We start from the raw sequence: 12500 nt of genomic DNA on the forward strand, positions 1-12500 counted from the left end.
GTGTTACGGAGTATTCTAATTTCATTCTTTTATATGTAGCTGTCCAGTTTTCCCAGTACCATTTATTGAAGAGGCTATCTTTTCTCCATTGTATATTCTTGCCTGTAAGAACCTTGTTTAACAGAGGAAGAAAAAGAGAGGTTGAATGAGATCCAGGACAATGTGTAGTGAGTGAAAAAGCCCAACTCTCTTGAATTCTGGTCCAGCACCTCCAGTACCCTTTATCATATTCTGGCTTGATTAATTTCACTTGTTCTTCCCTCTGTCCTCTGTTGCACACTTTTATTTACTCAGGATCAGTTGAGTAGTTATGTTCTTACTTTTCTTTTGTCAATATCCATGGAAAATTTGATGTGAATCCACTGAATAAAATTACGTTTAGGTTTAATCAGAGTAATCTCTGACTTTATAAAACAGACATAAAGTTACATGCTGATTGCCTTGCTCTAGGCTTTATGAAGAGTAGAGTAAAATAAAGTAGTGGATGTTCAGAAGAATTTGATGTTTCTCCTCTTATCCCACATTGGAGTTTTATGGAAAACAGGGTTTGGTAACAGTATTCTGAGTTTCAGTGGTGTCCAGTGTGGGTATTTTTTTAAGCCTAGTAATCTTGTTGACCAATAATATTTCAAATGGCAAATGGGATATTTAGGGCCTGGAGATTTTTCCAGAATTTACCATGCAGCAGTCTTTTTCGGCCAATCAATGGGTATTTACTGAATGGTCAGGCTGTGTTTAGCACTCACCTACTTACCGTGCAGAACAAAGAAAGAGGAACTGGTTTCTGCCCTCTGGGAGATTTTGATTATATAAGACAGATGAGGCAAAAAGTAGTAAAACATGAAATGGAATGTAAACCATAAGAGTATATGTGGGTCACTGTAACCAAAAGGTGGAAGCAACCCAATGTCCATCAACAGTTGAAAGGATAAAGAAAATGTGGTACCTACATACAATGGAATATTATCCCACCTTAAAGAGGAAATTCTGACACATGCTATAACATGGAGGAAACCTGGAGACATTATGCTAATTGAAAGAAGCAAGTATCAAAAGGACAAATATTGTATGATTCTACTTATATGAGGTACCTCCAATAGCCAAATAGACAAAAAATAGAATGGTGGTTGCGAGGGACTGGGATGGGGTAGGTTGGGGGTACAGAGTTTCAGTTTGGAGAGATGAAAAACTCCTAGAGATGGATGGTGGTAATGATTACAGAACAATGTGAATGTATTTAAGGCACTGAACGGTATAGTGAAAAAATGGTTAAAATAGTAAAGTTTATGTTTTATATATTTTAACCACAATAAAAAAATTTTTTAAGAGTGTATGTATATATAATAAATTCAGGCACATTTTCTTACATCCCCAGGATGGTTTCCCAGGCCAGAGACTCTCCCTTCTGCTTCCAGGCAGCCACATCATGACATGACATGAATCTTGTCTGTTAGGTGGCTTGAGGCCACACATGGTACAGCTAGGTCCATTCCAAATTCCCTCTCCGTTCCACCTTGCTTTTCCTCTCCCTCTTCCCTTTTGATCCTCTCTCAGCTTTCCTCGTAGCTCTATCCCCTCTCCTCACATCTGACTCCCAGCCCCAAATCAAAACCAGTTCAGAGAAACGATTGGTGTGGCACCAGAGTCCAGATATGAATTTTTTTTTCTATTTTGCTTGCAGTTCAACCTCTGACCACATTCTTCGGAGAACCCAATTGTAAATTAAGCCAAATTCAGTTCACACAATCTATAATATAAACTCTTCCTAAATTCACATCTCCAAATTATTAGTGCCTTTATTCTATGACTCCTTCAAAAAACCTTGTGATAATTGAGGCTTGCCCCTATCTGACAACTGTGGGGTTAAAGCAGATATGCTGGAGTTCTCCTGGTGATCCTGGGGGAGAATTCTGACTCTCTCCCTGTGCCCCTCTCTTCCAGTGCACTGCATCCTGTGGAGGTGGCTTTCAGAAGAGGACTGTCCATTGTGTTGCCTCAGAGAACAATAAAACTGAGGACCAGGACCGATGCCTGTGTGATCACGAACCCAGACCCCCAGAATTCCAAAAATGCAACCAGCAGGCCTGCAGGAAGAATGCTGGTAGGTGAATGACTTTGCTCAGGGGCACAGAGCTTTTCATAAATAAGTTGTCCTGCATGACTTGATTTGTGGGCAGTTTTAATCCCCTTTTACAGAGCTAAGAATCTTAATGCTGAAGAGGCCAGCCAGCTCCCCTGGGAGCCATCTGTCTGATTCCGTGAAGTTCGACATTAATTCCTTGAGGGATTATCTCATCCATTTTCCTATCTCAAAGCACGTTTACACTGACTTCATCCCACACAAATGAGAATCACTTCCATTTTTTCAAAGATTTCTGAGAAATGCTCTAGCCTTTCTCAGGAACCCAGTCAAGTACTGAATGGACCTTTCTATCAATCTTGCACTGCTGTCTGAGGTCAGGTTCCATAGAAACAGACCCTGAGGTGCAAACTTGTGTGCAAGGGATTCATTCAGGAAGTGCTCCCAGGGAAGATAGCTAAGGGAGATGGAAACAAGACAGAAAAGGGAGGAAGCACAGCTGGGCTGCCATCTCAGGCACATTCCTAGTTTCAGCCTGCTCCCACAGTGAAGCTCCAGGGTGAAAGTTATATCTCAGAGTTGTCTGCTCTTGAGGCCAATGAGCTGAGCGTTCACATACCCACACCTTTCAGCCACTGGCCAACAGCTATCCAGGGAAAGTGGATTTGCAGGTATTTAAGGCTCTCTACCAGTGGTAGTCTTTTTCCAAAGATTCTTAAGGATGAGAGGTAGTGAAACCTGCTGTTTATTAATCCGCTCCTACCTCCTTCCAAGCATTGAGGGCTGACATTCGACAGAGACTGCTGTCAGAGTTAATACCCTGAGAATAGTTTCCCTGAGATTGTTTATTTACAAATCATGTATTTATTTAACAGATATTTGCTGAGCACTTACTTTGTGTTAAACATAATGTCAAACAAGGAACAAAATCACCAACCAGTGAGATACTAATCAGGGCGGTAAGGGCGTTATGACAGCACTTGGGAAGGGCATCATATGTACACTGGGGAGAGGAGGGAAGGCCTCCAGAGGAAGTGATGGATGAGTAGAGAGGTCAGGGGAGAGGTTCCAGGAGCGGCTTTCAGTGTCTGCAGTAAGCAGGAAGAAGATGATGTCATGGCATATAAGTCTAAATGCAGTACACAGTTCAAGGGGAGTTAGGGAACAGCAGGGCTAGAGGGGTAAGCTGCAGCTAGAGGATAAAGAGCCTCATGAAGCAACGCTGATGAGTTTGGACTTTATCCCTAGGACAGAAGGGAGCCATTGAAGTATTCCAAACAGGGGAGTGATGATAAGAAAGTCATGCAGCCTGCACTGTGGAAGATAGAGAAAGGAACCAGTTCGGAGACTACAGCTGCACCCCAAGCAGGAGGTGTACGTGGCATGAACTAAGGCAGCAGAAGCGCAGATAGAGAGAAGTGAGTGGATTCAAGAGCTGCTTAAAAGAGACACCTGACAGGACTTTGTGCCATGGAAAGAGGAGGGAGAACAAAGCCCAGATTTCCGACTTGGGCAGCTGAGTAGATGAGGCTACCATTCTGTGAGAGACGAAGCCCAGGAGTGGTTTTGGGAATGGGGAAAGGTAATGCATTCTGTTTGGGACATGTTTGTTGAGGAGTAGATAAATCATTTAGGTAGGAGTGGTCTGTGATTGGTTTTTACACAGGTGCAGAGGTCAGGAGAGAGGTGTGGGCTGGAAATCCTGAACACAGTGCACTGAGGGGAAAATGCTTCAGGTCTAATGATCACATGCAACTTCTTTCTGACCAACTTGCATTTAAGGCTGGCTATCATTGACCTTATTTGAACCTCCAAACAGAGCTACCTAGGGCTCATTTTCAGAGGTATTATTAAGTTTTAGCCTTCCAGACTCTTGCTATTCAGTGTGGTCCCTGGACTAGCTGCATTGGCATCACCTGGGAGCTTGTTAGAAATGCAGCATCTCAGGCCTCACCCCAGACCTACTGAATCAGAATCTGCATTTAAACAAGATTCCCAGGTGATTTGGATGCACGTTAAAGTTTGAGAAGCACCCTGTTCTATTTTTTTACATTTTATTGAAGTATAGTTGATTTACAATGCTGCATTAATTTATGCTGTACAGCAGTGATTCAGTTATACATTTACATATTATTTTTCATATTCTTTACCATCATGGTTTATCCCAGGATATTGAATATATTTCCCTGTGCTATGCAGTAGGACCTTGTTGTTTATCCATTCTATATATACTAGTTTGTGTCTGCTAATCCCAAACTCCCAATCCTTCCCTCCCCATCCCCCATCCCCCATGGCAACCACAAGTCTGTTCTCTGTGTCTTTGAATCTGTATCTGTTTCATAGATAGGTTCATTGGTGTCATATTTTAGAATCCACATATAAGTGATATATGCTATTTGTCTTTCTCTTTCTGAACTACTTCACTTAGTGTGATAATCTATAGGTACCTCATTGTAGTTTTGATTTGTATTTCTCTAATAATTAGCGGTGATGATCATCTTTTCATGAGAAGCACCCTGTTCTAGACCAAGGGGTCAATTTGGGACATTTCCTTTCATGTCATTTCATCACATTCTTTGGTACCATGTTTCTAAAATGCTGAGAGTATAGAATCCTTCTAAGCTGTGATGGCTTTTTTATAATTGAGGAAGCAGCACAGTCTTGGTTGACCATGCCTAGTGTTATTGTTTTTTGTCTTTGGCCGTACCACACAGCATGTGGGATCTTAGTTCCCTAACCAGGGATTGAACCCATGTCCCCTGCAGTGGAATTGTGGAGTCTTAACAACTGGACCACCAGGGAAGTCTCTATTGGTTATTTTAAAATTAAATGTACATTGCACTGCCCAGAAATAAGACATTTGAATACAATTTTCAATCATCAAAATTGGGTTAAATGCATATCTGGTATTTTTTACATTGAAATCTCACACTGAAGAGATGATGACTAATGGTTAGCTGACAATGGATGTAAATAAAAATGAATTCCACTCACCAAAAATTATCAGGGCAACAAAAGGTAATTACAAGTTTCTCTCGAAGGCAGAGTCATGCTTACTCATATAGAAACAATAGGAAAGAGCAGCTGCAAGAAATTTCTTTTTTTTTTTTGATTTTTTTAACATCTTTATTGGAATATAATTGCTTTACAATGGTGTGTTAGTTTCTGCTTTATAACAAAGTGAATCAGCTATACATATACATATATTCCCGTATCTCCTCCCTCTTGCATCTCCCTCCCATCCTCCCTATACCACCCCTCTAGGTGATCACAAAGCTGATATCCCTGTGCTATGAGGCTGCTTCCCACTACCTATCTCTTTTACATTTGGTAGTGTATATATGTCCATGCCACTCTCTTCATCCCAGCTTACCCTTCCCAGTTGTTTATCAAGAATTATAATTAGATGATACAGCCACTATGGAGAACAGCATGGAGGTTCCTTAAAAAACTAAAAACAGAACTACCATACGACCCAGCAATCCCACTACTGGGCATATACCCTGAGAAAACCATAGTTCAAAAAGAGTCATGTACCAAAATGTTTATTGCAGCTCTATTTACAATAGCCCGGAGATGGAAACAACCTAAGTGTCCATCATCCGATGAATGGATAAAGAAGATGTGGCACATATATACAATGGAATATTACTCAGCCATAAAAAGAAACGAAACTGAGCTATTTGTAATGAGGTGGATAGACCTAGAGTCTGTCATACAGAGTGAAGTAAGTCAGAAAGAGAAAGACAAATACCGTATGCTAACACATATATATGGAATTTTAGAAAAATGTCATGAAGAACCTAGGGGTAAAACGGGAATAGACACAGACCTACTTGAGAATGGACTTGAGGATATGGGGAGGGGGAAGAGTAAGCTGTGACAAAGCGAAAGAGAGGCATGGACATATATACACTACCAAACATAAGGTAGATAGATAGTGGGAAGCAGCTGCAGAGCACAGGGAGATCAGCTCAGTTCTTTGTGACCGCCTGGAGGGGTGGGATGGGGAGGGTGGGAGGGAGGGAGATGCATGAGGGAAGGGATGTGGGAACAGATATATATGTATGACTGATTCACTTTGTTATAAAGCAGAAACTAATAATAAATAAATAAATAAATAAATTTAAAAAATAAATAAAACATGTTCCTCTGTCACCTCAAAAAAAAAAAAAAAAAAGAGTCATGTATCACAATGTTCATTGCAGCACTATTTACAATAGCCAGGATATGGAAGCAACCTAAGTGTCCATCGACAGATGAATGGATAAAGAAGATGTGGCACATATATGCAATGGAATATTACTCAGCCATAAAAAGAAACAAAATTGAGTTATTTGTAGTGAGGTGGATGGACCTAGAGTCTGTCATACAGAGTGAAGTAAGTCAGAAAGAGAAAAATAAATACCATCTGCTAACGCATATATATGGAATCTAAAAAAAAAATGGTTCTGAAGGGGCAGGACAAGAATAAAGATGCAGACGTAGAGAATGAAATTAAGAAATTTCTTGATTTAAAAAAATCCAACCACCCACCCTGACCCCTGTACCCTCTAAAATGCTTTGAAAATAAGCCACTCAATGCCCAGATTCTTCTCAGCCAGCCAGCCATCACAGTAAACATGCCCCCATGCCCATCTTGTAAAATCAGGTATGAATTCATGTAAGGTTTGTTTTCCTCCAGGCCATTTTATTTTCTTTAGGTGCCATCTAAATTGTTAATGACTTAAAATATAAATCAGAACTACTGTTTCCATAGTGGGAGCTATAGAACTCTTTCCAAGCATATGGGTTAAAAAAACATCAAAATATACAAACAGCTCTTGAAGCTCAATATCAATAAAACAAACAACCCAATCAGAAAATGGGTGGAAGATCTAAATAGACATTTCTCCAAAGAAGACATACAGATGGCCAACAAACACATGAAAGGATGGTCAACATCACTAATTATTAGAGAAATGCAAATCAAAACTACATTGAGGTATTATTACCTCGCACCAGTCAGAATGACCAACATCAAAAAAATCTACAAACAATAAATGCTGGAGAGCGTGTGGAGAAAAGGGAACCCTCCTGACCTGTTGGTGGGAATGTAAATTCATACAGCCACTAAGGAGAACAGTATGGAGGTTCCTTAAAAAACTAAAAATAGAACTACCATATTACCCAGCAATCCCACTACTGGGCATATACCCTGAGAAAACCATAATTCAAAAAGAATCATGTACCACAATTTTCATTGCAGCACTGTTTACATTAGCCAGGACATGGAAGCCCCCTAAGTGTCCATCAACAGATGAATGGATAAAGAAGATGTAACACATATATACAATGGAATATTACTCAGTCATAAAAAGGAACGAAACTGAATTATTTGTAATGAGGTAGATGGACTTAGAGTCTGTCATACCGAGTGTAGCAAGTCAGAAAGAGGAAAACAAATACTGTATGCTAACACACATATATGGAATCTAAAAAATTGGTACTGATGAACCTAGTGGCAGGTCAGGAATAAAGATGCAGATGTAGAGAACAGAGTTGAGGACACAGCAGGGTAGGGGAAGCTGGGACGAAGTGAGAGAGTAGCACTGACATATATACACTACCAAATGTAAAATGGATGGCTAGTGAGAAGCTGCTGCATAGCACAGGGAGATCAGCTCAGTGCTTTATGATGACCTAGAGGGGTGGGATAGGGAGGGTGGGAGGGAGATGCAAGAGGGAGGGGATATGGGGATATATGTATACATATAGCTGATTCACTCTGTTGTACAGCAGAAACTAACACAACATTGTAAAGCAATTATACTCCAATAAAGATATTAAAAAACAAAGAAAAACAAAAGGGCAACATGCACCCCAATGTTCACTGAAGCACTATTTACAATAGCCAGGACATGGAAGCAACATAAATTTCCATCAACAGATGAATGGCTAAAGAAGATGTGGTACATATGTACACAGTGGACTATTACTCAGCCATAAAAAAGAACAAAATTGAGTCATTTGTAGAGACATGGGTTGGACCTAGAGACTGTCATACAGAGTGAAGTAAGTCAGAAAGAGAAAAACAAATATCGTCTATTAACACATATATGTGAAATCTAGAAAAATGGTACAGATGAACCTGTTTGCAAGGCAGAAATGGAGACACAGATGTAGAGAGCAAATGTATGGACACCAAAGATGGAAAGCAGGAGTGGGATGAATTGGGAGATTGGGACTGACATATGTGCACTGCCATGTGTAAAACAGATAGCTAGTGGGAACCTTCTGTATAGTGCAGGGAGCTCAGCTCGGTGATCTGCAGTGACCTAGGTGGATGGGATAGGGGAGGAGTGGGAAGGAGGTCCAAGAGGGAGGGGATATATGTATACGTGTAGCTGATTCACTTCATCATACAACAGAAACTGACACAACATGTAAATCAACTATACACCAATTTTTTAAAAAGTCAAAAAAATCATCCAGAAATATTTACTGAATATCAGCTATCTTCTAGGCATTATATTCATGATGATTAAAAAACAAAAGCAAAACCCTTATGCACACCATTCTTGGATTGTTGCTGTTGTTTAATTTGGGGAATGAGGGGTACAGAATGCAATAGAAAAATAAGGAAAGTGCTAAGGTTAGTACTTAAAGTTGATACAAATAAACATTTGAGTCAGCAGACGTAAAATTTTTTCTTCCAGTTTTATTGAGATATAAATGACACATAGCACTGTATAAATTTAAGGTGTACAGCATAATTATTTGATTTACATACATTAGGAACTGACTATCACAATAAGTTTACTGAATATGCATCATCTCATAGATACTAAATTAAAGAAATAGAAATGTTTTCTTGTGAGGAGAACTCTTAGAATTTACTCTTAAGAACTTTCATATATATTGTACAGCAGTGCTTATTATATTTATCGTGTTGTATATTACATCCTTAGTATTGTAACTGGAAATTTGTATATTTTGACTGCCTTCCTCCACTTCCTCCTCCCCTACACCCACCTCTGGTAACAACAAATTTTATCTATTTTTCTGAGTTTATTTTTGAAATATAACAACACCATGTTAGTTCTTGGCACACAAGATAGGGATTTGATATTTCTATACATTTCAAGCTGATCACAATGATAAGTTGAGTTACCATCTGTCGCCATTCAAAGATATTACATAATTATTGACTATATTCCCCACACTGTACATTTCATACCCATGACTCATTAATTTTATAACTGAAGTTTGTACCTCTCAACCTCCCTCACGTATATCTTTTCTCCCCCTACCCCACACCCCTCTGGCAACCACCTGTTTGTTCTCTGTATCTATTAGTCTGTTTTTGTTTTGTTTTGTTTTTTAGATTCCACAAATAAGACCATGCAGTGTTTGTCTTTCTCTGAGTTATTTCACTTAAAATAATAGCCTCTAGGTCCATCCATATTGTCACAAATGGCAAGATGTCATTCGTTTTCATGGCTGAGTAATATTCCATTGTGTGTGTGTGTGTGTGTGTGTGTGTGTGTGTGTGTGTGTGTGTGTGTGTATATATATATATATATATATATATATATAGCACATCTTCTTTATCCATTCATCTATTGATGGGCATTTAGGTTTCCTCCATATGTTGGCTAGTGTAAATAGTGCTGCAATGAACATAGAGGTGCATATATCTTTTCTAATTAGTGTTTTTGTTTTCTTTGGATAATACACAGGAGTGGAATTGTTGGATCATATGGTAGTTATATTTTTAATTTTTTGAGGAACCTCCATACTGTGTTCCATAGTAGCTGCACCAGTGTACATTTCCACCAACAGGGCACAAGGGTTCCCTTTTTTCCACATCCTGACCAATGTTTATTATTTGTTGTCTTCTTGATGCAAGCCATTCTGAAAGGTGTGAGATGATATCTTATTGTGGTTTTGATTTCCATTTCCCTTTTCATAAGTGATGTTGAGCATCTTTTCATGTACCTGTTGGCCATCTGTATGTCTTCTTTGGAAAATTTTTATTCAAATCCTCTGCCCATTTTTTAATCAGCTTTTATGTTTTTTGATGTTGAGTTGTATGAGTTCTTTGTATATTTTGGATAGTAACCCCTTATCAAATACACTGTTTGCAAATATGAATTTCTTCTCCCATTCAGTAGGCAGCCTTTACGTTTTGTTGATATTTTCCTTCACTGTGCAAAAGCTTTTTAGTTTGATGTATTCCCATTTGTTTATCTTTGCTTTCGTTTCCCTTGCCTAAGCAGACAGATCCAAAAAAAATTACTAAGACTGACATCAAAGAGCATACTACCTATGTTTTCTTTGAGAGGCTTTATGGTTTCCAGTCTTAGGTTTAAGTCTTTAATCCATTTTGAATTTCTTTTTGTGCATGGTGTGAGAGAGTAGTCCAGTTTGATCCTTTCCCATGTAGCTGTCCAGTTTTCCCACCACTGTTGGTTGAAGAAGCTGTCTTTTCTCCATTGTATATTCTTCACTGCTTTGTCGTAGATTATTTGCCCATATAAGAGTGGGTTCATTTCTGGGCTCTCTATTCTGCCCCATTGAACTGTGTATCTGTTTTTGTGCCAGTACTATACTGTTTTGATTACCATAGCTTTGTAGTATAGTTGGAAATCAGGTCACGTGATACATCCTTGTTCTTTCTCAAGATTGTTTTGCCTATTTGGGGACTTTTGTGTTTCTGTACAAATTTAAGAATTAGTTGTTCTAGTTCTGTGAAAAATGTCATTGGTATTTTGATAGGGATTGCACTGAATCTGTAGATTTCCTTAGGTAGTACAGTCATTTAAACAATACTGATTCTTCCAATTCATGAACACAGGATATCTTTCCATTTGTTTGTGTCATCTTCAATTTCTTTTATCATTGTCTTATAGTTTTACAAGTACAGGTCTTTTACCTCCTTAGATTTATTCCTTGGTATTTTATTCCTTTTGATGTGGTTGTAAATGGGATTGTTTCCTTAATTTCTCTAATAGTTCATTGTTAGTTATAGAAATGCAACAGATTTCTGTATATTAATTTTGTAACCTGCTACTTTACTGAATTCATTGAGGAGCTCTACTAGTTTTCTGGTAGCATCTTTAGGATTTTCTATGTTTAGTGTCATGTCATCTGCAAACAGTGACAATTTTACTTCTTCCTTTCCAGTTTGGATTTATTTTATTTTTCTGATTGTTGTGGCTAGGACTTCCAATACTACGTTGAATAAAAGTGGCGAGAGTGGACATCCTTGTGTTCTTCCTGATCTTAGAAGAAATGCGCTAAGCTTTTCACCATTGACTATGATGTTAGCTGTGGGCTTATCATATGGGCTTTATTGTGTTGAAGTATGTTCCCTCTAAACCCACTTTCTGGAGAGTTTTTTTAATCATAAATGGATGTTGAATTTTATCAAAATCTTTTTGGCATCTGTTGAGATGATCATATGATTTCATTCTTCAATTTGTTATTCATATTGATTGATTTGCAAATACTGAACCATCCTTGTACCCCTGGGATAAATCCCACTTGATCATGGTGTATGATCCTTTGAATGTATTGTTGAATTTGGTTTGCTAATATTTTGTTGAGGATTTTTGTATTTGTCCATCAATAATACTGGCCTACAATTTTCTTTTTTGTGATCTCTTTATCTGGTTTTGAAAACAGGGCAATGCTGGCCTTGTGGAATGAATCTGTAAGTGTTTCTTTCTCCTCAATTTTTTGGAATAGTTTGAAGAGGATACATGTTACTCTTCTCTAAATGTTTGGTAAAATTCACCTATGAAGCCATCTGGCTCCAGGTTTTTGTTTGTTGGGAGTTTTTATTATTATTATTGATTCATTTTCATTACTGGTAATCAGTCTATTCACATTTTCTATTTCTTCCAGATTCAGTCTTGCAAGATTGTACATTTCTAGAAATTTGTACATTTCCTCTAGGTTTTCCATTTCATTGGTGTATAATTGTTCATATAATTTCTTATGATCCTTTGTATTTCTGTGGTATCAGTTGTTACTTCTTTTTCACTTCTGACTTTATTGATGTGGGCCCTCCTTTTATCTTTTCAAAGAACCAGCTCTCAGTTTCATTGATCTTTATTATTGTTTTGTTAGTCTCCATTTATTTATGCTCTTATGTATATGATCTTTTTCCTTCTAAATTTGGGTTTTATTTGTCCTTCTTTTTCTAATTCCTTTAGGTGTAATGTTGGGGTTCTTTTTTCATTTTTGAGATGTTTCTTGTTTCCTGAGGTAGGCTTGTATGGCTAAAATTTCCTTCTTAGAACTGCTTTTGTTGCATCCCACAGACTTTGGATCTTTGTGTTTTGTTTTCGTCTGTCTATAGGTATTTTTTGATTTCTTCTTTTATTTCCTCAGTGATCCATTGGTTGCTTAGCAGAATGTTATTTAGTCTCCA

At 38.2% G+C, this 12500-nt stretch overlaps 1 protein-coding gene across 1 annotated transcript in view; it reads left to right on the forward strand.

The window, feature by feature from the left end:
- ADAMTS12 (ADAM metallopeptidase with thrombospondin type 1 motif 12) overlaps nucleotides 1-12500 on the forward strand; it is a gene marked incomplete at both ends in the record, with an annotated part of 398160 nt that overhangs the window by 366160 nt on the left and 19500 nt on the right. Inside the window, one exon of the mRNA XM_079701994.1 lies at nucleotides 1942-2101. Coding sequence (XP_079558120.1) covers nucleotides 1942-2101 — 160 coding nt within the window. The remainder of the gene's footprint in view (nucleotides 1-1941; nucleotides 2102-12500) is intronic.

This window comes from Hyperoodon ampullatus (assembly GCF_949752795.1).
Source record: "Hyperoodon ampullatus genome assembly, chromosome: 4".
NCBI classification, from domain to species: Eukaryota; Metazoa; Chordata; class Mammalia; order Artiodactyla; family Ziphiidae; genus Hyperoodon; species Hyperoodon ampullatus.